General features: G+C 40.0%; 1 protein-coding gene across 1 annotated transcript; it reads right to left on the reverse strand.

Moving 5' to 3' along the window:
- Window positions 1-254: 254 nt before the first annotated feature.
- Window positions 255-26815, reverse strand: tube1 (tubulin, epsilon 1). The gene is made up of 12 exons (XM_080192569.1): window positions 26711-26815; window positions 21585-21658; window positions 21072-21124; window positions 20456-20516; window positions 19694-19809; window positions 18165-18286; window positions 16375-16562; window positions 10888-11060; window positions 8661-8801; window positions 5901-6041; window positions 3462-3636; window positions 255-2184 (listed from the first exon to the last, which is right to left on the reverse strand). Exons 1-12 carry the CDS (start codon window positions 26733-26735, stop codon window positions 2026-2028), a joined length of 1428 nt encoding a protein of 475 aa, XP_080048695.1. The 5' UTR covers window positions 26736-26815; the 3' UTR covers window positions 255-2025.
- Window positions 26816-26954: the final 139 nt, after the last annotated feature.

Genomic DNA, 26954 nt, shown 5'->3' on the forward strand with positions numbered 1-26954 from the left:
GCATGTCTCTTGGACTGTGGGAGGAAACTGGGCGACCCAGGGGAAACCCACGCAGACATAGGGAGAACATGCAAACTCCGCACACACAGTGACCCAAGCTAGGACTTGTACTTGACAGCTCAACTATCATACAATTTTTGTACAACTATTTTAATCTCTACCCAGTGAGTGCATGGTGATATAAGTGGATTACACTGTATAAAAATTTACTTTTCCATTCATATTATGCATGGATCAAAAAATACTCAAACAAGTATAGCAAAGTTATTTTAATAGTTATTAATAACAGAAAAGTAAAAAATGATTTGATAACTATGTAGAAAAACAAATCACATTCTGACATATAAATCCACATTAGTTTAAAAAACTTCAAAGATTAGCACATTTGTATACCCATCTTGCTCAATACTCCACTAAACTGGAATATTAGTGAACCCATTAGAATCACCCCTGGTATTTCATTCACAAAACAAGGTTTGCTGTGGAAATCATTTATAAACATGATTAAAATTTGGTTATGAGTATAAGATAACAAGGATACAAGCTAAATTGTTTTAGGATTTTATTTTCATCTAAATAATTTGCTCAGATTTTCCAATTTCATAGCACCGAGGAAAGAAGTTTAACAAGAGGAATCTAATCTATTCAACATCTTTCAAAGTGCCTATTTCAATTCCTTGCAGAGCGCTAAAGTATCAGAAAGTTAACCTACTGATACTAAGAACATATTCCTGTATATTCTAATACAATGGTAGTACATTATTTTCTATTCAATTTTTGTCCCATTCAGAAGGAGATTGTCAATACTGGTCTGCAATTCTACAAATGTTATCAGCCCAATGGTACATTAACCAAGTAGCTAATTTCATTGCATACATTACAAAATTTAGAATGGGAAATTATGTCAACACTCAAACATGAACAATATGGAATTAATCCCACCTTACTATGTCTTATTGTATCTTACTGAGGGATTTATAGATGGAAAGTTCCACAATAGGTTCATACAGGGCTGGACTTTGTGCAGCCTAGTGTGGCAGGAACAATATTGGCTGGGACCAGCTAATTGTGAGAGAGGCCCCATGTCAGAGGTCTGCAGAGAAGGCTCAAAGGGCCAAATGGCCTACTCCTGCTCAGAATGCCTATGTCAGTCTCCAGTGGTGAGAAAACCTCCTCCAATCAAGTCAGATGGTGGAAGGGAGCGATTCAGGATTCTTGGCCAGCATTTGTGGGATTTTGATTAGGTGGCTGCTGAAGGCCATCTCCTGTCTTCTGTCACTCATCCCACCCAGCAACCCCATCCCGCCTTCATTCACCTGTGGCCTGGAGTCCCAAGAGTCTGGGCTTCAGAAGGGTGCAATGCCATCTGATTATCAAATCATTGGGAAGGTCCAATGGCAGCTGGGCACGTGATTCCTTAAGACCTCTCCCATGCAGATTGGTTCCCTGCTGGATCTCCCTGACCCCCATCAGCCTGACAAAGTCTTGGCCACAATATCAGGAAACCTGATTTTTACTCCTTCCTAAGTTACACAGTGCCAGGTAAGAATAACTTACCAAGGATGCCAGAAATTTAATTCAGAACTTTTCTCTTTAACAGATTAGTACTCCATGTTGGATGAACAACCAACTCATCACAGGAAAAATGCAAGTAAATAAATATTCTAATTGTTCAGAAAGAACACACATTCAGAATCTTGTGACAGGACACATTTTACATCTTTACACCTGGCACAGGACAAGATGTGCAAGACCTTTCAGGACCTGAGGAACACAGGCTACCTTTTATACGCTTACCAGGTTTATAACTGCGCAAATATAAATATGACAAAGGGTCAGCTAGACTCGAAACATTGGCTCTATTCTTTATCCACAGATGCTGTCAGACCTGCTGAGATTTTCCAGCATTTTCTGTTTTTGTTTATAACTGTGCACTTGGTTATTTGTCATATAAAATTAAATTAATTTTAAGGCTCTGGGTATTCTAATAAGGGTTGAAAAGCTCTTATTTCACTATATAATATTTTATATTGCAATAGAAAGACGGGGCACATTGGTGACTGTTAGTCCTTTAGTAGCATCCAACTGATTATACTCCTCTATTAGAGATGACAAAGAGTTATTCGCTTCTGTGAAAAAGCTTTGTTCCATTCCATCCACATGAAGGTAATGGTGAATGTGGGCCTGAAATGACAAAATTAGTATGGTTCATTATTCAATTAACTAAAACACTGTGACTGAAAAGAAATGTTAATTGCAGGATTAATGAACATATTTGATTTTGCCTATTAAATGGTAACTAGAACTCCTCAAAAATGGACAGGATTAAATTTATTTTTGTTTGCTTATATACTAGATGATCTCTAGTTGTATTTTGCATGGTAAAATACAGTATACATTATTGTTATGCCATGAAATAATGGCATAACAATAATCTGACAAAGGCCATTCAGCTCCTTAAGCATCTCCCACTATTACAGCACAGATGGAGGAGGGAGTACTTGTAATCAGGATTTGGTAACTCAGCAGTGAATATGCTTGGATTGTTAATGAAGTTTCAAGAGCAGGCTAGGGGATGGGGAGGATGTTCGAGGATGGCTCGTTTATTCCCTTTCCAACACTGTCTCAGGAGAACTAAAAGTGCAAGATTGATCTGGATTCCCACCTACAGTTGTCGAAAGGGCCCTCAACAGCATGCGGTCCATCTCCCGCATCATGACCCTCATCCCTTCCCCTCCCTCCCAGAAAAAGGATAGAGACCCCTTGTTCTCACATTTTACCCCACCAGCCTCCACATGCAAAGCATAATCCTCCACCATTTTTGCCAACTCCAGTGTGATGCCACCACCAAACACATCTTTCCTTCACTCCCTCCGACAGCATTCCGCAGAGACTGTTCCCACCAGGATAACCTAGTTCACTCCTCCACTATACTCAACACCTCTCCCATCACTCATGGCACCTTCCCATGCAATTGCAGAAGGTGTAACACCTATCCCTTTATCTCTTCTATGCTTATCATCCAAGGTCCAAAACACTCATTCCAGGTTAAGCAGCGTTTCACTTGCACTACCACCTCAACAAAATTTAGCCGTCTGTGTTAAACCATTATCAACATTTTGTAGTGAGAAACCTGTGCTCTTTTAACAAGCCTGAAACTTGAGCTCTGGGGCTTCTCGAGATATCAATCTCAATAAGGTAGCAACAACAATTCCCAGAATGCAGGCACATTATTGACTTTGATTTGGACAGAGAGGTTTCACAATTTACTGATGATACAAAAATAGGGGAAAAGGAAGCTACAAGAGGATATTGTTTAGTTTGCAATGTAAAAGGATGAAAGAGTGAGAGGTGGTACAGTGAAGCTAATCACTTCATTAACTAGTGTCTAATCTTTTACTGCTATTCAGCTAGTTTGGTAGCTGCCATCAGTCAAGACATCTGAATTATTCAGAATTTACCTTTTTCTTGTAAAGTTTTACAAATCGATCCTTTAGATCTGTGAAGGTAGATTTAACACAGGTGTTATTAGCTAGTGCTAATAAGGAGTGAGTGTGACCCACTGGTGGTATTGAACAGAGACTTGTTTTCCAACCTTCCTGATTCCACGAGACAAAATGGAGAGAAGGTTTCAACCTGTAGAAAAAAACAAGAGAAAGTTTTGTTCTCGTTACTTGATTGAAATATGATTTATCACTTTCGCAGAGATCAATATGCAATGATGCTGTTGACGCAATAACATTTTTAAAAAGCTGCTTAGTAACTGTTGTGGCAAAACTGAAAGAATTCATAAAAAATGGTCAGTTATTAAGCTAAATTTTCTAAGAGAAAATGTGCCTTTGTCCTTCTTGCCACCTTTTAATACATATAAGTGTCTGGGATGGTATTTAATTGAGGCAGTGGGCATCTTGCCTGCCAGCTGCAAAGCCAGCAGTTGCCCCATGTTGTTGCATGTTTCAGGGAAGTATCATTATATGAAGTGCCATTCAGGCAGTTAATCACACAACAGCAGGCCCTCCCCAGCAAGTCCCACCTGCAAAATAAGAGAATAACAGCTCTGTAAAGTGGCAGTGCCACAGCAACACAGTATCTGCTGCTGGTATAAGACTTGTCTCAGGGCTCAGAATCACCACTAGATCCCAGGTTTGCTAGTTGTGATCCTTGTATGGTGAACATGTCTCTCCCTCCACAACCCAATGCTGGGTTATTAGCATTGGATGAGGCCCTTAAATCAGTTTTAATTGCCCACTTGAGGGTCTCAAATGGCAACGGGATGGGAAGGCTGCCACAGATCATAGAAACCCTACAGTACAAAAAGTAGCCCTTCGGCCCATCAAGTCTGCACTGACCACAATCTCACCCAGGCCCTACCCCCATATCCCTACATATTTACCCACTAATCCCTCTAACCTACGAACCTCAGGACACTAAGGGCAATTTTAGCATGGCCAAACTAACCTGCATATCTTTGGACTGTGGGAGGAAACCGGAGCACCCGGAGGAAACCCATGCAGACACGAGAAGAATGAGCAAACTCCACACAGTGACCCAAGCCGGGAATTGAACCCAGTCCCTGGGGCTGTGAAGCAACAGTACTAACCACTATGCTACGTGCCGCCTGTTGTCAATGGGTCTTCCCACCACGGACTTAATTGGGGTGGAGGTGGGAAGATGTCAGAATCCCCATCCAACACTTTCCCAACTCCCACCTGATTAAATGCCCTTCCCCTACAATCACAAAACTTGCTATGGAGGAGGGCATTATATTCCGTCCCTGATTACAGACTGCAATATTTTTCCTTCAAAACCATAATAGATATATGCAGAATTTAATTAATTTCTTTTAATTGAGCAGTTTACAATTTAAATTATTTTTGAGTGAGCAGTAAACAGTTGAAACTGAAAACTTGCTTAAGAGAAAAAAAAACACTATCTAACTCATGGCTCATGATTTTACATCTAAAAGCTTCAATTTAGCTAATATATTTTGAAAAAGTAAATTTAACCATTATCACAAGAACCAGGTTCATCCAAGATTAAATTCTAGGACTGGATTTACAGCCCCAACCTGGTGGTTGTGGCAAGCTAACAAAATGTTCATTGACTTTGGTGGGACCAGATAATCCCACCCCAAGTCTGTACTCAATTAGCCAATCTCAGAAGCAAATAGTCTTAACGTCCCAGGATAAGAAGGGGAAAATTTGTCACAGACTGATCATCATTTCTGCACTCTCCAGAAACCTCTATTCAAAATAAACACTGAATGAGCCAGGACCACGTGCTGTATTGGTGTTATTCTCCTTTGTGCACACAGTAATAAATGGTCTGTAGATCTCAACCATCGATGTTTCTGTAAGAAAAAGTGCATTAACACGTAGATACAGAACTTGCTTTTAATAAATCTTGAAAGTTTTATTGTAAATCTGTATTTCAAACTCCACTCTTGTCTCTTCCTGTTATGGATAGTGGGTGGTTTTGCAAAGTATCAGGGTGCTCAATCATCCAGTAATTGGTGACCCAGCAACAGGTCATAGCTTTTAGAAATGGTGAAAATTGGCACTAATTTAGAGAAAAATATAAATAACCACCATTTGGTTTTAAACTGCTGCTAATCACCACCTGTACAATTTATTTATTACCTATGAATCCAGTAGAAAGTAAAAACTTAATTTAAAACACAGCTTTAAATATATGAAAGAATATGTATCCTTTCTATGAACATAGTTACTAATTGGCAATTGCTAGAAAAAACTATTTTGAGTAAAGATGAATTATCTTTATATATGCAACTTTCAAATGAAAAACCGTTACACTAACTTAACATATCAGCAAAATATGTGGTTTAGTGCACACACACACACACACACACACACACACACACACACTCATTTCCTTCAAACCTCTCAATGTTTCTCCTAAGATCAGAAATCTGAACATTTCCTCGGACCATCAATGCACAAGCTAGGTAGAGGTTACGTTTTGGGTCAGCATACATCAACTGGTGATCCTTACTAAAAGCATCAGTGAACATTTGATCCAACCTGGTTAAATGAAGAAACAAAGAATGATTAGGATAGTTCGCTATATGAAGTACATGTCAAATCCAATAAATAGAAATATATCTTTCTATGTAGAAGTTGTGTTAAACTTGTAGGAAGAGTTCTAATCAGCAGCACCATACAACATCACAAAATCAGAACTGCTAGTTAACACAGTTAATGTGCTATGGCAAGAAGAAGCACATTACTAACCTGTGGATACAGAATTTCCTTTTTAAAAATTTTGATAAATTTTATTGAGAATCAGTATTCCAAAATCCTTTCTCGTTTTACTTCCTCCCAACTCAAAGTGCTTGTACTTCTTGATGATGCCTTTCTTTTGAACCAACAGTTGAGCTCTACAAGATGCCATGTGCCTGTAGTGGCTCTCTGCAAGAGCAATTCATCTAGTGCAACTCACCTGCCTTTTCCCTACAGCCCTACATTTTCTTCCTCTTCAGATTAATACTCCAATGCTCTTTTGAAATCCAAGATTGAACCTTCCTCCATCAAACTCCCAGACAGTGCATTCTAGAACCTAAACTATTCACTAGATAAAAGGTTTTTCCTCATTTGCTGTTGCAACTTTGGTCAAGCACCTTAAATCAGTGTCTCCCAGTTCTTGATTCTTCCAACAATGAGAACAATTTTTCCCTATCAACTCTGTTAAGACTCCTCATGATTTTTTTACATATCTATCTAATCTCCTCTGAATCTTCTCTTCCCCAAGGAGAACGGATTCTCCAATCTATCCAGGTAACTGAAGTTCCTCATCCCAGCAATCATTCTCATAAATCTTTTCTGCACTGTCTCCAGTACATTCACATCCTCCCTAAAGTGTGGTGTTGAGAACTACATGCAATAACCTAGTTGAAGCCCAACCAGTATTTTATCCAGGTTTATCATAACTTAATTGGTTTTGTACTTCCATGTCCCTATTTATAAAACACAGGATTTAATATTCTTTATTAACTGTGCCCTCAACCTGCCCTGCACCATTCAGTGATTTATCTATATATATCCCCAGGTGCATCCGATCCTGCATCCCTCTCTACAATGTACCCTGTATTTTACATTGCATCTCTCCATTCTTCCTAACAAAATGAATCATTTCACACTTCTCTGCATTAGATTTAAACTGCCACTTATCCTCCCTTTCCACCAACCTGTCTCCGCAGTGCCACTGTTGCTTTTATTTATGAGCTATAACTTTGCTCACAAGTTTGTGATGCAGCATTTTATTAAATGCCTTTTGGTTTCACCATAATCAACTGCCTTATCCTTATCAAACCTTATCAAGGAACTAAAACAAGTTAGTTAAACACTATTTCCCTAACTCTTTTTAGAATAATTTTTGGGAGGACTTCAAGAAATCTTAGGTTCCTTAAAATGCAGAGACACTTTCCACTTGTTAATCCAATGAGAAGGGTCACTGAAGCCCTATCATAGAATCCTACAGTGCAAAAGGAGGCCTTTCGGTCCATTGAGTCTGCACCAACCACAATCCCATCCAGGGTCTATCCCCATAATTCCATGCATTTACCCCAGCTAGTCCCCCTGACAATAAGGGGCAATTTAGCATGGCCAATCCACATAGCCCACACATCTTCAGACTGATGATTTGACAAACGCACTAATGATGTGCCAGGAGTAATTGATTTGAGTGCTCGTTTGTGTTGAAGTAGCTGACCCAAGCTGGATTGTGGAACAGGTACTGCAATTAGCAACAGCAATCCGGAGCATTAGTTGGTGACATCATCCAAAAACATGTATTTCTGAGAACATATAACTTTACCATTCCACCTTTTTGTTTATACAATTTTCATTTAGAAATCTGACAGCAAGTCTTGAACGAACGAATCAAAGGTTTTTCACACTCACCTGCAAATTTGAAATCATCCTTCTTAAGTCCTGTCAGCTCCTGAGCATTTCTTTTTCATTTTGGGAAGCCTTACTAACTGATACCACAAGAATTTCTTTATCAACGTTAATTTCTCTCTTCACGTCAGATCTGTCACTGAGGAGCATCTTTCCATCTTTCAAACACTGTCCCCCACTCCAGGAGTTCCTGTCCACAGCTCGTTCTTTCGATTCTCCTAGCCAGCTTCCCTCTTTCCGTAAATTACTATTCATTCAGAGCACTGCTACTACCTACGCCCTTTCTCAGAATTCTGCACTTTTAACATCTTGATTCTTGTCAAATTTAGTTGGTTCCCTGGGCTAAAGTTTTTCTTTAACTTTAAAGTTCTCCTTGGCAGCAGCCTTCCATATCCAAGTAATGTAATGCAGCTTTATGCCCCTTCTTGCAGCCCTTTGTCTCTCAGACATTGATTCAGTCCTTGTTATCTGGCCTCTAAAGTCTAGCATTAACAGTGATTCTTTCCGTATGAGGTATTTCCTCATTGGAACTCCCTCTGCCTTACACCCTCCCATCACGCTACAAAAATGTTCTTAATGCTTTTCTCATTTGACCTCATCTCCTAATCCAAGTTATCAGATCTTCCTTTTCACTCTGCATCCAGTATTTGCATGTATGCAGTCAGTCTTTGATCTTAATAACACAGAACAATATGATTTTTCAGCAAAATGAATTTCTCTCAAAAATGCTGGTAAAACCCCTACCTTCTTGTGGGGATGTTTACATCAGCCAGGGTGTACAAAGGAGTTAGACTAGAAACAAGGTAATGAAGCCGTGGAAATGGAACTAGATTCATGGTGATCTCATTGAGATCCATATTGAGGGATCCTTCAAACCTGGCGGAACTGCAGATAAAATAAACAAACAATATAAACTAGTATAATTAACAATCTACACAAACTAAGGCTACTTAAAACGTTGGTCAAAAAACATCTGTTTCATCATAAAATATTCCATTGCATCAATACCAGCACACAAGTGCAGAATTAAACTAACGACAGTGGAGTCAATGATCAAATTTACTGTTCATATTGCTTGTGCAAGATCAGCATGGGAATAAGACAGGAAAGTGGAGTTGAGACTGTCACATCAGATCAATCATGACTTCTTCAAATGGCAGAGCAGATTCAATGGCCTACTTTTGCTCTGCTATCTCAACCCTAAAACCTCCTTCCCGTCATCACTCTTCTGTGCTTGGATCTCTCCTCAGAGGTTTCAGGTGAATGTAATACTGGCAGCAACCATTGTCTAACCAATGGCATTGCTGAGTACAGAAAAACTGCCAGCTTATGGCAGGTAGGACATCTGCCCCTGGGGACCCTGATCCTGGGGAAGGCCTGCCACTAGCCTGTTATGTGCTCAAGTAGAATAAAACATGGCAAGCCTTTTTTGAAGGGAGGTGACTTCGGTTCTCCATCCATTTATTTCTACAGAATTCCACCAAATAGTTGCTGGACTGTTAATTTTTTGTGCCTCAAGTAAGGTTTCCAGCCTCTACTACCTTTCCAGGCACTGCAATCTAGATATGTCTGCATCAAAATCCTGTCTACCCTTTTAAAGGTCCAGAGTCTCCCTGACTCTGTGGAAATCCACCCCTAGTTTTCAGTATTTTGCTGTGATAAAACATTATTGAGACTAAAACTATAAAGGTCAGCAGGTCTGGATGGTGTGCATCCTAGAGTACTGAAGAAATTGGAAAGTAACAGTGGAGCCACTAATAATATTCCAACAGGCTTTGAAAAGGTAATTGTAATACAATTGTTGCTCGGTGGCAAATATTAAATCATGGTGCAATGAAGGAGATGAGCATAGAATCCTAGGCCAATAAGGCTGCTTTGTATGTACGTTTTCAGCCATAGTAATGAACAAGACTGGTGAACACTTAATGCATGAACTATTTTGGGATAGCAAAATTTTATTCAAGTGTGGATAGAGAGCATTCATGATGGGAGGTTCCAGACTATGTAGTTTATATGGATTTTATTTGTAAAGTATGCTTCGTAACACTTAATATGGACCTCTTTCGTCCCCTCACTCTCACGTACAAGGTTTCAGGGTCTATCACATGAGGATAGACTAAACTCGGTTAGGATTATATTCATTGGAGTTTAGAAGAGTGAGAGAGGATCTCATAGAAACTTATAAAATTCTAACAGGATTAGAAAAGATAAATTCAGAAAAAATGTTCCTTTTGGTGGGGAGTCCAGAACTAGGGGGTCATAGTTTGACGATAACGGAAAACTTTTAGGACTGAAGTGAGGAGAAATTTCTTCATCCAGACGAGTGAATCTGTGGAATTCATGATCAAAAATTCAAGAAGAAATTATATATAGCTCTTAAGACTAAAGGGATCAAGGGATATGAGGGAAGGCAGGGTCAGGATATTGAACATGATCAGCCATGATCAAAATGAATGGCAAAGCCAGCTTGAAGGGTCAAATAGCCCACTCCTGCTTCTATTTTCTACCTCTTCATCTGCAAGCAGTCTCCTCCTTGTTTGACCAACATCCTTATTTAGGAAAAATCTTATTTCCCTTTACCTTGCAATTCAGTCTCTTTGTTCACCTAATCTCACATTTCTAGCTTTTTTGCTTGTCTTCTGTATTACTGCTCTTTATTTATCCACAGAAGCCCCTGTACTTTATGTACATATGCAAAATACAAAGGCCGGAAAAGATCAACTGAAGGATGGAGCCCATTCTACAGTCAGGATGCCTTATACATCATGATACACACACACGCTCTTTACAATTTAATCACTTGAGAAAGTTGAAAAAACAAATAACAAAACTGGCCAATTTTGGCAGTCAAAAATCTACAAATTTTCTTGCTGACCACTTTACATAGTCAAAACTAACCCAGGAAACTACATTGATCTGGACTATACATCTTGTTGGAATACTGTAATTAATATAGTAAATGTTCACCCACCTGGTCAAATTGAGCAGCAAGTTAGCTACAATATTGTTCATCGTATCAAATGGTTTTTCCTGCCGTTTGACTTCACTCTGACCAGAAATCAGTGTACTTTGCAGTTTCATGGCAGATGCTAATTTACCAGAATTGGCCATCTGATTGATTTTGTTGACAATGTCAATCAAGGACTGGTTTTAAGAAAAAAAGATAAAGTTCAAAGAATCTGCACTTTAACATTTAGTTCCATACATAAAAGAGAATTACATAAGTGACAGATGCAGGCCTAAATCTTTCTGGGGAGGCAATAAGAAAGTCAGGTGGGTTTATAGCAATCAGGAAATGCCAAAAGGTGGTATATAAGAGCTGATTAAATTTTGTTTTCTCTATTTCTTGGTTGGAAGTCTGCCAGATTGCTGTTGAACAGGAATAGAGAGGCTGGTGGCTGGGTTAGACATAATGGAGGCTGTGGTAAAGTTGCAAAAGTCCTAGATGACCATAGGCTTTTCTTTCCTTTGAGCAGAGAGAGCTGACTGGTGGTGACTTAATCTGAGGATCACCACACCTCAAGCGAGGGGCAAGGTGGAGAAGGCAGGACTTCATGAATCTTAGCCAGTACAGGAATTAAACCTGCTGCTGGCATCATTAAGCAACTGTCCAGCCAACTGAGCTAAACCGAATCAGTGAAGGGGTTGGGGAAAAACATCAAGAAGGGAAGCTGGTTAGCTGAGGTGTGTCAGAGAAGGCACTCCCTACTCCTCCTGGCCCACAAGGAATCCTGTGAAGGTACTTACCTTCTGATCTGGCCTTTCTCCCCTCCCTTCAGTTGCCAGGTTTCCCAAGTCCTGGGAAATACAAATCTGGCAATTTTAAAAATAAATAAATATGTATTATCATTGGAAGTGAGCAGATGTAGCCTTTATTGGCACTCTGTAGTTGCCAGGACAGTAATTTGGATCATCAGACTCAAATGTAGCCTTTGCTTGTTTAATTAATGTCAGCGTCACTGCCAAAACTGGCATTTATTGCCCATCCTTACTGTATACCTTGGTAAGGATGGGCAATAAATGCCATATATTGGCATTTATGGCCAATAATTGCCTTACCGTATACCTTGGTAAGTCACTTAAGAGGGCCCCCGCAAAACAGCAAAATACCATGGATGCTGGAAATATGAAGTAAAAACAGAAAAGTCTGGATGCTTCTGAAGAGTTATATGGATTTGAAATGTTAACTCTGTTCCTCTCTACGGATGCTGCCAGACATGCTGAGTTTTTCTATCATTCCATTTGTACTGAAGAATCACTTTTATTGGGTGTGGAATCATGTATCAGCCAGACCAGCTGAGTAAGACAGGAACCAAAAAAGCAGTTGGTTTATTTTTTTTTACAGTAATGCCTCAAAACTTAATTTTTCCACTGAGAATTACTTTTAATTTTCAATTTTAAAAAACTGAATTCAAATTTTCAAACAGTTTGGTGACTTAAGCTCACGTCAGGATTGTTAGTTCGAACTCTGGTTTAGTCCAGTAACATAACCACTATACTAGCGTAGTCAGTTTGAATTGTGGACAACTACTCTGGGCAGACAGATTAGCTGATGGCGTGGGGATAACCGTTCTATCTTGCTAACAGAAGGAGATTAACAGAGGGGAAATTTAAATTATCCCTGCAAATTCTATTACCTGCCACGATAGTTCATCTCATCATGTCAAGTACAATCAACTCATCTTAATTCGATGTGACTTAATTCAAATTATTTAATAGTATTTTAAAAAATAGAATTAAGTTCACATTTTATTTATATGACTTGATTCAAACTTTTAATCCCAAAAAATGTTTGAATGATCAGTACACTGTCAATTGTATTGATTAATGAAAATCATTTAGTTAATATGTTATGATTTGATTTCAAAAACACCGATGCCTCTATTTACACAAAAGCTCACTAAAAATGCAGTAAGGAAAAAAAAATTTCAATCGTGCCAGTTTTTGGGAAGCCTGCAGAGTTAAGATCAGATGCAAAATTATTGTTCTTTCAACAGCATTGAACAAGTGATTTAGGTACATAAAGGATCATAATTCCCTGAAATAGTAAAATTTAAAAGTCTTTTAATCGTGCCAGTTTTTGGGAAGCCTGCAGAGTTAAGATCAGATGCAAAATTATTGTTCTTTCAACAGCATTGAACAAGTGATTTAGGTACATAAAGGATCATAATTCCCTGAAATAGTAAAATTTAAAAGTCTTTTATTAAGGCACCAACTTAAATAAGTTGAAGTTTACAATGAGTATCTGAAACTGCAACTAACAATTAGGAGCAGAGCCTGGACTTGAAGGTAAATCTGGGATTTTGGACAGGCCTGGCTAACAAACTCCAATGGTGCAGCGGTGGTGGTGGTGGGGGGGATTTAAGACTAATTCTGGAGATCCTGTGGACACAGGGGACCACCCCCCCCCAAACCAGGTATCGCCCCATTCCTACTGGACACCTGCCTGGATCAGGAAAGCTGCCAGGCCTCATGTCTTGCCTCCACCTTCCATTGCCACATGTAAAATAGCAGTGGAGTGGAATGCAGCCCTGTAATGGCCATTAACTGACCATTTAAGGGCCGACAAGCTGCCTGATGCCTTTTGTGTCCAGCAAAGTATGGGAAACAAATTGGGGGCAGGTGGGCAGGAAAGCAGTGGGAAAGCCAGCAGCTGTGATTTACAAACAACCCTCCACCTTCATACATGGAAGCAGGGAAGAATCTATAAAATTCAGCTCTTTGTTTCACCCTCCACACTTGCTGCCTGACTTAGATATTTCCAATCTTTTCAGTTTTGATTAGGTCAGGTCTTTCGTATTAATTTAACTACAAGGGATTTAATTCACAGGTTATTTTGAGTTCAGAAACCGTAGCAACACTTATTAGTTTGCCGCTATATGCATTCTAAGATACAAGTCAAGATCAAATCTGACAAAAAATACTATTGTTTCGATAATAACAACAAAAAGATGAGCATATTTTGCAACGCCACTCACACAAAAGATGCGGACTACATCATTCAGAGACAAGGCTATCACTGGACATAGTTAAAAACGTTCATAAACAAAGCTCAACAATCAAAATCAATAATAAGTGCTACGAATGAAATAAATGATTCTAAGTAACAATGTCTGAATTTTTGTTCACGTGCGGGGAATGCAGAGTTGGCAGAACTTCCTGTTCCACAAACTCCACTCCTGAGAAACGGCCCTACTTGGTCAGATTTGCATTGCACACAGCAGGTATAATGGGAATCATGCCTACAAACCCAGAAGCAGTTCAGAGGCAACACAGGGGTTACTGAGTGCAGAAGTAGGCTGAATGAAAGGCCACTCTCAATACTGACCATGCACTTTGCCCCAGTTTCAAAAAACAATAAAGCAAAAAACAACCTTAAAATCCCCACACACTCCCCATGTCCCATCCATACCATGCCATCTCATGTTCCCTATCCAACCTTGCATGGCCCCATCATACCCTCCATGCTAACCTCTGCCCCCACCCACCCCCAGGATCTTTTATAGCCCTTTTGCTATCTTAGTACCAAATAATGCCAATACATGCCCCCCCACCCACAACCCTTTGCCCTTACATCCCCTATGCCAACCCATTCAGTACCCACCATGGGCAAACCTCAGGATCTGTGCTGGCAGGAAAGAAAATAAAGTTCTAAGTACTTACTGATGAATTCACTATTTAGAAGAATACCCATTGATAAAACTCCATTCATTACATTTAAATTACTTCAACCACTTAATTCTTTACATCAACGAGCACTTGCATTCATAGCCCCACTTTAAATACTTTATAAGCACTGGGGGCTATCAAGTAAATTGTGAACTGAAGGCAGCCCATTATGACAATGATATAGCACTAATTCAATAATGATGATATCCAAATATTTAAAGGGCAGTTTTTTTATAGTTCCCTTAATAGTTTCAATAAGCATGACAGATTTAATAAGTTTATCCACTTTTAATGTACATTTATGTCTACTTTTAACATTCCCAAATGGCACCTCACCTCTCTCAAAGAGCACCTTACCAGTGGAAAAGAGCACTTTACTTCTCCCAAAAGACACCTCACTTCTCGCAAAGGTGCCCCAGCACCATATCCAAAAAGATATGGATAGTCATCAAATCAAATATTTTGTGCTAAGTTCAGCATAAACCTTGACTGAAATGGACAATAGATATCTGCGCAAAGTCAAATAACAAAAAGACTGTGAAAAAAATTGTCCCTTTAAAAGGATAATGAATGTGTGTTGTCAAATTCCAATTAAAACAAAGCGAAACCAAATTAACCAGTTATGAAATTAAACAGACAGGATCTGAGATATTGATAATTTAGGAGATTGTAATGTCTCTAATAGACTAGCTAATTTATATACTGAATGCTCCCAAGGGAAAATGTGAAAGAATTACTATCAAAGAGGAACTATTGGGCAACTTTGCTACTTCAGTGACCTGATCAGTCATTTGAAGTTCTAAAGTCTATTTTGTGTTGTTAAAGTACTGTATAATTTTTCTTCTTAAAATAAACTCTCTTTTAATTTACTACCAAGAGTTCATTTTTGCCTTATGGTTATATTTTGTTTGAACAAAACATTTACTGCATTTATTTAGTTAATTTGAAGTCAGATAACTGCACAATTAAGAAGTTAAATGAAATATTCCATGTGAAAAAAACCTATACCAAATCATTAGCTGCTTTTCTGACATCCAGTCTGAATTTTAAAATTAAAAATTAGGAAAGCCAAAGACATCATCTATAACTCCCACCCAAAACACTTCTTCTCCCTCACCACAGACTCCCTCTCCCATTGGAGCAGAACCATAATTTTTGTAACCGATATAGCCATCACCTGGACTTCTGTCCCCATAATCCTTTCCATCACAACAATAACCCACTTCCCCCTCCGTAACATGACTTATTTCCTGCTCCCTAAGCTCCCCTAGAGCTAAAATTCTCCTCCATGTTTTTGTTCTTGCTATTTTGGACTGTTCCATTACTCTCCTGGTTGCCTACAGCAGCTTGTTCACAAATGCCTCAAATTAAAGTTTGGATTTGGGTTCAAGAGAACCATAGCCTTGCCCCTCACTGCATAATTTCTTCCAGCTTGGTGAACCTTCAACAACTCTTATGTTTCTTCCACTTTTGCCTCAGATTTGCCCCATTCTTCTTTTCCTTCCATTGGTGCCCATGCTCTCAGTTGTCTCAGCCCTCAGCTTTGGATTTCTCTCAGTAAACTTGTCCATTTTTCACCTCCTTTGAGATGCTCCTTAAAGCCTATACCTTTGACCAAGTTTTTAACTCTCTTGTCCGAATTTGTTCTGTTTCAGGGAAAATTTTTGCTGAATTACACCCCCATGAAGCTTATTGGCATTTTTCCTACTTAAAAGATGTTACTTAAATGCAAACTGTTTATAAATAACTTTATTCTTGAAAGATGTGTCCAAAAGATTATTATGCATACCTGGTTTTCAATAGGTAAAACACAATCAGCATGCTCAGTCAACTCTTTCATGGCCAGTACACTGTTGTAGGGTGAAGTGATTACATCATCCTCAGCAGAAGGGTAGATAGAAGTAACAAATCTGTAGACTTCTGGAAACTCATCCTCTAAAAGGCTCAGCACAAAGGTACCCAGCCCAGAACCAGTCCCTAAGAAACAATTTTATATCTCAAATTAGATAACATTTCTGTCACAATGCTCAAAACAAAATATCCAAGATGCAAAAGGGGAAATAGGTGGATAACGGTGGTATATATTTGCAGATAGATTGGGAGACAAAAAATAGAGATTAGAGATAAAAGGAATATTTTCTAGTTGGATTCAAGCTGGGGCTTCAACATTTCTTCATATACATCAATGACTCGAATGAGAAAGGGCGTTATGGATCCAATTCTTCAGCTGAAAAATTATGTGGATGAGACTAAGAATTTACAAAGGGTCATAGACAATGAGTAGGGAAAAATATGGCAGATGCAATTTAATGTGGGAGATTGAGAGGTCATCCACTTTGGGCCTAAACAAGGCAAATCTGAATATTTCCCTAACGGTGAAAGTTCAGGGGTTAGGGAAGAGCAAAGAGATTTGGATGCCCATGTACATAAATCATTAAAGGAAGTGCAAATGTACAAAATGCAATCAAAAAGGCTAGTATAATGCTATATTTTGTCTCAGGGGTTTCAATACAAAGTTAGGTGATGCTTTAGAGATACAGAACCTTGCTGAGTTGCCATCTGGAGAACTGAATTCAGTTTTTGATACTGCACCTCAGGAAAGCAAATTGGGAAAGACACAGGGTCACCAGGCTCAAAGGGCTCAGTCATGAGCACAGTAACATACATGATTTGAAATCCTTTGAGTTTAGAAGGATGAGGGGTGATTTCATCAAAATATTTAAAATGCTAAAAGGGTTCAATAGGTTCGATTCAAGTAAATTATTTTCTTTGGTGCAATTCAGAGCAAAAAAGGAGCATATTGAAATTAGAGATAAGCCATTCAAGCATGAAATCGAGAAGAAATTTTTCACACAAAGGGTGGTGAAAATGTGGAATTTGTTCCCCCATATGGCTGTGAATTCTGCATTAATTGATATTTCCAATATGAAAATAGATACATTTTTTGACAAGAAATGATATCAATGGGTGGGAGTGAGGGTAAATTAATGAAATCAGAGTTACAGGTTAGCCATGATCTAACTGAATGGTGGCACAGGTCCGAGGGCTGAATAGAGTATTCTTGTTCCTATCTCACCAGTAGATGCTTGTATCTGATGTGTGTAAAGACACTCATTCAACTATACATTCAGAGCAAAGAACAGTGGCCTACTGGTAATGTCACTGGGCTAGTAATTTGGAGGCCCTGGCAAATGTCCTGGGGATATCGGTTGGTGAAATTTATATTCAATTAAAAAATCTGGAATTGAAAGCTGGTCTCAGTAATGGTGACCATGAAACTGTAATCAATTATCATAAAAACCCATCTGTTCACTATTGCCATATCAGGAAAAAAATCTGCTGTCTTTACCTGGTCTTGCCTAAATGAGATTCCAGACCCATAAAAATGGTGAAGCAAATCATTCAGTTCAAGGGATGGGCAACAAATGTTGACCTCGATAACGATACCGACAACACTCTACCCACTTGATTTCTTCACTAAGTTCAGATATTAAAACTTAGTAACTTATTTCTACTTATAATCAATTTAAGATAGGAATAGGCAATGCGCTAAAGGCTTTGTAAAGAGTTACTACTCACCTCCACCCATTGAGTGGATTAAAAAAAAACATTGTAGGGAATCACAGTGTTCAGCTGTTTTTCGGAATACATCGAGAATTTGGTCACGGTATTGACAACCATACTGTTTATGTCCAACAGCCCTGTGGGAAAAAAAGAATCAGAAAGTATACATGAACTGCCAGAATTGTGCACATCAATAAAACACAGGTCAGAATGTTATGCTCCCCACTGGCAAGTTCTGATGGAGGGGCAGGAAATTGCATGGATGGGCATACCTCCAGAGAATGCAGTGGCTTAGATAGGCACTATGATTTTTTCTTGTGACTATCTGGACAAGTGATTTAAGTCAAGATTGTTAATTTAATTCATATTGTTTCTTGACCAATAATTTAGATTCCTATATATTTTAAGGTTATATCTGTTTCTTTTTGACTTATTTTTTGTTGCCAAGAGAAAATACAATGCTTGGTTTTCAAAGTCTACCTGTTTATGAAATATCTGACCATTAAATTTTGAGGTCAACATTAAATGCAACAAAAATGTTTGTAACAAGTCTGTAATACTGAACTACTGATATTAGTTTGTTTTCCCTAAGTTACTGAAATACCCCCGATCATATAAAACGTTGACAATGGGAAAATAAATAATCAGTTAGTACTTGATAAATATATCAAAACCATAAAATACAATCCTTTTTTCTGCCTAAATACAAATTCAAATAAAGTACCATCAGTAAACTTTGACAGATCTGGCAGTAACAGCAGATAAGTCATGTTCAGCCTTAATGTGAATGCAAATTTCATGCAAATATTGGAAATCAGAAATTAAAACAGAAAATATCACTAATGCATAGTAGGTCTGCTTGCAACTGTGGAAACAAACAGAACTGATATTTCAGGCTGGCGATCTATAACGTTATCAACCATTTATCCTGTTTCACTCTTCATAGATGCTGTTAGACCTGCTGTATGGTTCCAGCATTTTCTGTTTTTAGTTTAGTCAGTTTCAACATTGAGGCAAGGTGAGAGGCAATTTAAAACAGTAAGCAAGTCAGAAAGGTTTATAGATGCTGTGCTAAAGTTTTATTTAGTGAGGCTCAAACCAAACTGACCATTACAATTTTGGCCCCCATTTCTCATTAGGTGTGTGCATAGGGAGATTATAAAGAACAAGAACAAAAATGAACATGCGTAAAAACCACAAGCTATAAGTAAAAATTAGACAAGATCTAGACAAGAGAAAACATTGAGAGGGAGAACCTCATTAAAGTGCATAATTATTAAATAATGCACATAAAATGAACTAGAATATTTTAATACTATTTTATACTAGATCAGGAAAAAAACACAGAAATATATGAATTAGGTAAAATCTAAATTTAATAGAAATATTCAAAAAATTCCTACTCAAAGAGTTTACCACATAATTATTTCAGTCAAAAACATGAGGAACATGGAAAATGTAATTTGATGTTAGGCAAGGAGAGATGGTATCGGACACATTGAATAACTGTTATCGAGATATTTTCTTATATTTGCAAATCTTACCAATTATTACCAGAACCAGATACATCTGTTATAAGTTGTTTACTGTCAAAAACATCCCTTAGTGGACCCTGGAGTAGTTCATTAACAACACCTTCTTCCATATCAATGAGTACTGCCTAGAAGACAAGAAAATATATTTACAGGAAATTCCATTTCCACACATATTTTTAATTAAGCTATTCAGATCCAACTTTTTGTTAATTTATTCATGGGACATGAGGATTGCTGGCTGGCCAGCATTTATTCCCCATTCCTAGTTGCCCTTGTTCAGAGGGCAGTTGAGAGTCAACCACATTGCTGTACTTCTGGAGTCGCATGTAAGCCAAACCAGGTAAGGACAGCAGACTTCCTTCTCTAAAGGACATCAGTGAACCAGATGGGTTTTTCTGACAACCGACAATGATTTCATTGTCATCAGTAGGTTCTGCTGTGGAGGGATTCGAACCTGGGTCCCCAGAACATGAAATGAGTTTCTGGTTTAATAGTAAAGTGATAATACTACCAGGCCATCACCTGCCCTATGATCTGATGATGTTAAACCATTGCAAAGGGTAAGGTAAAATTTAAATTGCAAAATAACAACTACTACCAGTTCAAAATAGGATCATTAACAGAACCTCTACAAGTGTCTATTCATTGCATCCTACTCTCCACTGCAGAAAAATTCCTTCACAAGATTAATCATACGTCCAGAAATACTTACAGTATAATAAGAAATTTAGTCTTTAGCTTCCAAGTTAAATTACTGATATAATTATTTACCCGAGCTTTAAGAGATCTAATTGTTCCTTTGGAAAGATTTATATCGTCTCCGTTGGTAGATCTGCAAAATATAATGAATTGCTTTCGAATAAGTCACCCTGAAGAAAAGTAAACAAGAGGGCAAAAAAATTTACGATGTGATTTTTAAAAATTCATTTTGATGTGGGCATCGCTGGCTAAGCCAGCATTTATTGCCCATCACTCGTTGGTAGTGAGCTGCCTTCTTGAACAGCTGCAGTCCCTAAGGTGCAACCATTTCAGAGAGCATTTAAGAATCAAATGTGGATCTGCAGGACAGACAAGGACATTAGTGAACCAAATGAGTGACAGCCAACAATGGTTTCAATAGTCATCATTAGACATTTTAAATTCCAGGTTTTTTTTTACACATAAAATTCAAAATCCATGGTAGGATTTGACCCCAAGTTCCCAGAACATTAGCCTGGGTCTTTGGATCACCATTCCAACGATACTACCACTGTGTCACCCCCTCTCTTTTATACAGCCCTTGGTCAGTACGATTTGAAGTTTATTTTAAATCTCCAAGGCAAGAAAATGTTGTGGACTTCGTAATATTTTTAGTTTGAAGAGTTTTATTTAAAATTAAATTGCTTACCTTGTATCCACATTTCTAAAGAAGTTACTGAGTGCTTCATCATAGATTCCTTTCTAAATGAGAAACAAAATTAGTCATTTTTCTACTGAAAACATTTCACAATGATACTGGCAGCAAAGTCCAACATATTTATTATAAGATCTATCCAACTCCTTCTTCGGAGTACTGAAAATAGTCAACAAACCTTGATCAATAAAGACCATTTATATTAAAGTAGAGGTAGCAAGGTCAGGGAGAATATAATGCCTGATTTGTTCAAAAACAATCAAGGATAGAACAAATATTTAATTTATCAACTTACAACCTACCAAATCATGCTAGCACTTCAAAGCTTCCATTATTTGAATAAACTATCTTGTTTGCCAATATTTTCTCCCTCCTCTTTGAAAGTTTCAGGTCATATTTGGGTACAGTCCCCCTGGGTTCCAGGTACCCTGATACATCACCCAAGTGATGAGGAAGCTTATTTCAATTTCTAAACTTAGTAAATCACAAGTATTCCTCATTATTTACCTTATTCACATTTGCATGTTCCCGTAAAACCATGTCCCAAAATCTGCAGCCAACTTGATTGCCACATTGGCCAACTAAAAAGAATGAAAACATAAGCTTACCAATTGAAAAAATATAATACACCAATAAGAAGTTTTATTTTGATCCCCATAGCAATCAATGTTATGGGACCTATTCTGAAGGATGAGTGGGGAGGGAGAGAAGGAAAGAGAAAAGATCAACTGGTTCCTTAGATTCTGTCAAGTAACAGACATTACTTTCAACTGACTTTTATGTCTATATTACTATAATTAATAAGATTGACCAAAATTGTAATGCTCAGATTCTTCAACTTCAAGATCTATCCAAGGACAGGTACTGTTAGCAACTGCATCTAATGCTACATATAGAAGTCTGGTGATAAAACTCTCAGCTTCACTGGCATGTGACAAGACATTATCCAAATGAGAAATAGCTTTAGAATATAAAAAATAAGCCAACATCTACCCAGTTAAACTTATACTATACCATTGGTCACGTGCCAGTGTTGTCCAAACAAATAAATAAATAGCAATATACTTCAGGGTTTACTGATTACTAGTGATGATCTTTTCATTGTCGATGGAGAGGGGAGAGGTTCCAGAGGATTGCGGATGTGGTTCCTATTTTCAAGAAAGGGAACAGGGATGGCCCGGGAAATTACCGACCGGTGAGTCTGACCTCAGTGGTTGGTAAGTTGATGGAGAGGATTCTGAGGGACAAGATTTATGAGCATTTAGAGAAGTTTAGAATGATCAGGAATAGTAAGCACGGCTTTGTCAAGGGCAGGACGTGCCTTACGAACCTAGTTGAGTTCTTTGAAAATGTGACTGAACGCATTGACGAAGGAAGAGCAGTGGACGTGGTTTACATGGACTTCAGCAAGGCGTTTGATAAGGTCCTCCATGCAAGACTTCTTGAGAAGGTGAGAGGGCATGGGATCCAAGGGGCTTTGGCCTTGTGGATCCAGAACTGGCTTGCCTGCAGAAGGCAGAGAGTGGTTGTGGATGGGTCTTTTTCCTGCTTGGAGGTCAGTCACCAGTGGAATGCCCCAGGGATCTGTTCTAGGACTCTTGCTGCTTGTCATTTTCATAAATGACCTAGATGAGGAAGTGGAGGGATGGGTTAGTAAGTTCGCCGACGATACAAAGGTTGGTGGTGTTGTGGATAGTCTGGGGGGATGTTGCAGCGTGACATAGATAGGATGCAAGACTGGGCGGAGAAGTGGCAGATGGACTTCAACGCAGATAAATGTGTAGTGGTCCATTTTGGTAGGACAAACAGGATACAAGAGTACAATATCAAGGGTAGGAGTCTTAGCTGGGTTGAAGCGCAGAAGGATCTTGAGGTCCGGGTCCATAGGACTCTCAAATCGGCCTTGCAGGTGGAGGATGTGGTCAAGAAGGCGTATGATGTAGTGGCCTTCATTAATAGAGGGATTGAGTTTAGGAGTCGGGAGGTAATGCTGCAACTTTATAGGACCCTTGTCAGACCCCACTTGGAGTACTGTGCGCAGTTCTGGTCGCCTCACTACAGGAAGGATGTGGAAGCTATTGAGAGGATACAGAGGAGATTTACAAGGATGTTGCCTGGATTGGGAGGCATGCCTTATGAAGATAGGTTGAGGGAGCTAGGTCTCTTCTCCCTGGAGAGACAAAGGTTGAGAGGCGACCTGATAGAGGTTTATAAAATGTTGAGAGGAATAGATAGGGTGGATTCTCGGAGGCAATTTCCCAGGGCTGAAATGGTTGCCACGAGAGGACACAGGTTTAAGGTGCTGGGAAGCAAGTACAGTGGAGATGTTAGGGGAAAGTTTTTCACTCAGAGGGTGGTGAGTGAGTGGAATCGGCTGCCATCGGTGGTGGTAGAGGCAAACTCGCTGGGGTCTTTTAAAAGACTTCTGGATGAGTATATGTGATCTAATGGCATCGGAAGTTACAGATAGTTCTATGGCTTGGTAGATGTAGATGTGATTGGTGCAACTTGTGGGCCGAAGGGCCTGTTTGTGCTGTAGTGTTCTATGTTCTATAAAATGTACAGATTATACTTTACTTTCAGTTAAATTTTACATAGTGAAATAAGTTGTTGGAACACATACATGGGATTAAGGTAGAAATATCATAAACTTTTTGAAAATATATTTTTAAAAATAGCAATACTTAAAACAATTAATAGAGAATCTTTGACATGTCACAAATTAAAAAAAATTCAAGAGCCAGAGAGATTTTTCAGCAATAATGTTAGGTCAGTACAACACTAAAACCAAATTACATCTCACATAATGAAGTGTAACTTTTTCAAGGGTTTTTGCAGTGGGATTGATGGAAAACGTTAGTCAACCAACCATCTTAACTCGGTAAGCCACTGAGAACAGATGTGTACATAAGAACATAAGAACATAAGAAATAGGAGCAGGAGTAGGCCATCTGGCCCTTCGAGCCTGCCCCGCCATTCAATAAGATCATGGCTGATCTGTCGTGGCTCAGTTCCACTTTCCCGCCCTCTCCCCATAACCCTTAATCCCCTCTCTTATCAAAAACCCATCAACCCGCTTCTTAAAAATATTTAGCGAGGCAGCCTCCACCACTTCAACGGGCAGAGAATTCCAGAGATTCACCACCCTCTGAGTGAAGAAGTTCCTCCTCAACTCCGTTCTGAACCGCCCCCCCTTTATCTTGAGGCTGTGCCCCCTAGTCCTACTGTCTTTTTTGAGCGGGAAGAGTCTTTCCACCTCTATCCTATCCATCCCATTCATCATCTTATACGTCTCAATGAGATCTCCCCTCATTCTTCTAAACTCTAACGAGTACAAGCCTAGTTTATTCAGCCTCTCCTCATAGCTCAACCCCCTCAACTCCGGTATCAGCCTAGTAAACCTCCTCTGCACTCCCTCCAAGGCCAAAATATCCTTGCGCAGGTGCGGCGCCCAAAACTGCACACAGTACTCCAGCTGCGGCCTCACCAATGCCCTATACAGCTGCAGCAAGACCTCCCTACTTTTATATTCAATCCCCCTCGCTATGAAGGCCAGCATCCCATTCGCCTTCCTGACCACCTGCTGCACCTGCAGGCTGGGTTTTTGCGACTCATGCACAAGGACCCCGAGGTCCCTCTGCACCGTCGCCTGCTGCAGTTTTTCGCCCCGTAAGTAATAGTCCTTCCTACCATTCTTCCTACCAAAGTGGACCACCTCACACTTGCCAACATTAAATTCCATTTGCCATTTCCTGGCCCATTCGCCCAGCCTATCTAGATCCTTCTGCAGACTCTCCACACCCTCCGCACAATTTGCCTTTCCCCCAATCTTGGTGTCATCAGCAAATTTCGACACCCTACACTCGGTTCCCTCCTCCAGATCATCTATATAAATGGTAAATAGCTGAGGCCCCAGCACCGACCCCTGGGGCACCCCACTAGTCACCAACCGCCAATCCGAATAGCACCCATTGACCCCCACTCTCTGCCTCCTATTTGACAACCAATCCTCTATCCACGCTAACACCCTACCCCCAACTCCATGTCCTCTGACCTTCTGCAGTAACCTCTTGTGAGGTACCTTATCAAACGCCTTCTGAAAATCCAGAAAGACCACATCCACCGGCTCTCCTCTATCCACCGCCCTAGACACATCCTCATAGAACTCCAGTAAATTTGTCAGACACGACTTCCCTTTAATGAAACCGTGTTGCGTCTGCCCTATCAAGCAATTCCCTTCAAGATGCCTCGCAATTTCCTCCTTAATGACGGATTCTAACATTTTACCTACCACAGACGTTAAACTAACCGGCCTGTAATTCCCCGCCTTTTGCCTGGCACCCTTCTTAAACAACGGCGTAACATTAGCCGTTTTCCAATCCTCCGGCACTTCCCCGGAATCCAGCGACGTCTGGAAAATAACCACCAAGGCATCCACTATCACCTCCGCCATTTCTTTCAGAACCCTCGGATGCATTCCATCCGGTCCTGGGGACTTGTCCACAATCAGCCCCTCCAGTCTGTCGCGCACTGAGACTGGCCAAGTGCACCCATTTCCACTGCAACTGACTCACACGCAGGTGATTACTGCACACTTTACTGACTCCCTCCCATGACAAAATACTTTTAGTATTCACAGCAATGGCATTAGAGTAAAGGTTCTGGTCAGTACAGTGATTTCTAACTGACCGACTTAGGGATAGGCAATAAATGTCAACCTAGCCAGCAAAGCCCACACCCTTTGAATTAATAAAAACATGAACAGTATGTTTTGTCTCCATAGCTCACAAGATCTGTATCCCAATACATGAGAATAATTAATAAATAAATATAACATTAACAAAGCACCTCATGGGGGTGGAACACAGAACCACAAACTGCAACTTCTGCATTTCTGCTTTAAATCTGCACATGCAGATTGCGGATGTTGCTAACCACCGAGGAGGGGTATTGAAAAAGAACACTGACAGTTTCACAGTCACAGCTAGTGGCAGTGAACAGCACCTTTTCAGTTGCTGGGACAATTGGTCATGTTTAGTTGGTGTCCCAGGAAAAGGGGTCCCGTGCAGAAAGATGGGGGAGAATTATCCCATCCCACCCACAGGAATCATAGTGGGGGGGGGGGGGGGTGAAGAAGACATACAATGTTCCGTTGACCTCAGGTAGGATTTCCCCATTTTTGGCGAGTATGGCCAGAAAATCACACCCAGATGCCTGGCACTGTGTTGACAGCCAACATGAAAAGGCAGAAGAATGGGGATGAGAAAAATATCAGCCATGATTGAATGGCAGAGCAGACTCGATGGGCCGAGTGGCCTAATTCTACTCCAATGTCACTCTACATTTAAACAATCACAGAATCCCTGCGGTGCGGGGGCGGCATTCAGTCCTTCGAAGCCGCACCCACCACAAAGTCACCCAGACCCTATGGCCCATATATTTACTCTTCTAATCCCCCTGACACTAAAGGACAATTGAGAATGGTCAATGCACCTAACCCACACATCTCTGGCGTGTGAGAAGAAACCGGAGCACCCGGAGGAAACCCACGCAGACACGGGGAGAAAGTAAAGAAGCTGCTGTCGAAAACAAAGTGGACAGGTCAGGCAGTGAGCACTGGGCCTCCTCTTTACCTTGCACCAGCACAGACTGGGTCATCCTGTGTCCGGTTGCTATGGTTTCCCGGGGGTTCCATTCCCCGCCGGGCTCTGCCAACTTCGCGCGCCCTTCCCTGCGCGGAGACGTCGCTTGCGTCTGACGTCAGGTTGCCGAGGAGACAGCGTGGCTTTGGGGGCGCGGTCTGGAGTGTGACGTCGTCGCTCTGCTGGCGAGGGAGTATGAGCCTAGAGCACGCGCGGTGTGTCTGTAGATTCCATC

This window comes from Carcharhinus amblyrhynchos, chromosome 7 (assembly GCF_965287045.1).
Source record: "Carcharhinus amblyrhynchos chromosome 7, sCarAmb.v2.hapA, whole genome shotgun sequence".
Classification (NCBI taxonomy): Eukaryota; Metazoa; Chordata; class Chondrichthyes; order Carcharhiniformes; family Carcharhinidae; genus Carcharhinus; species Carcharhinus amblyrhynchos.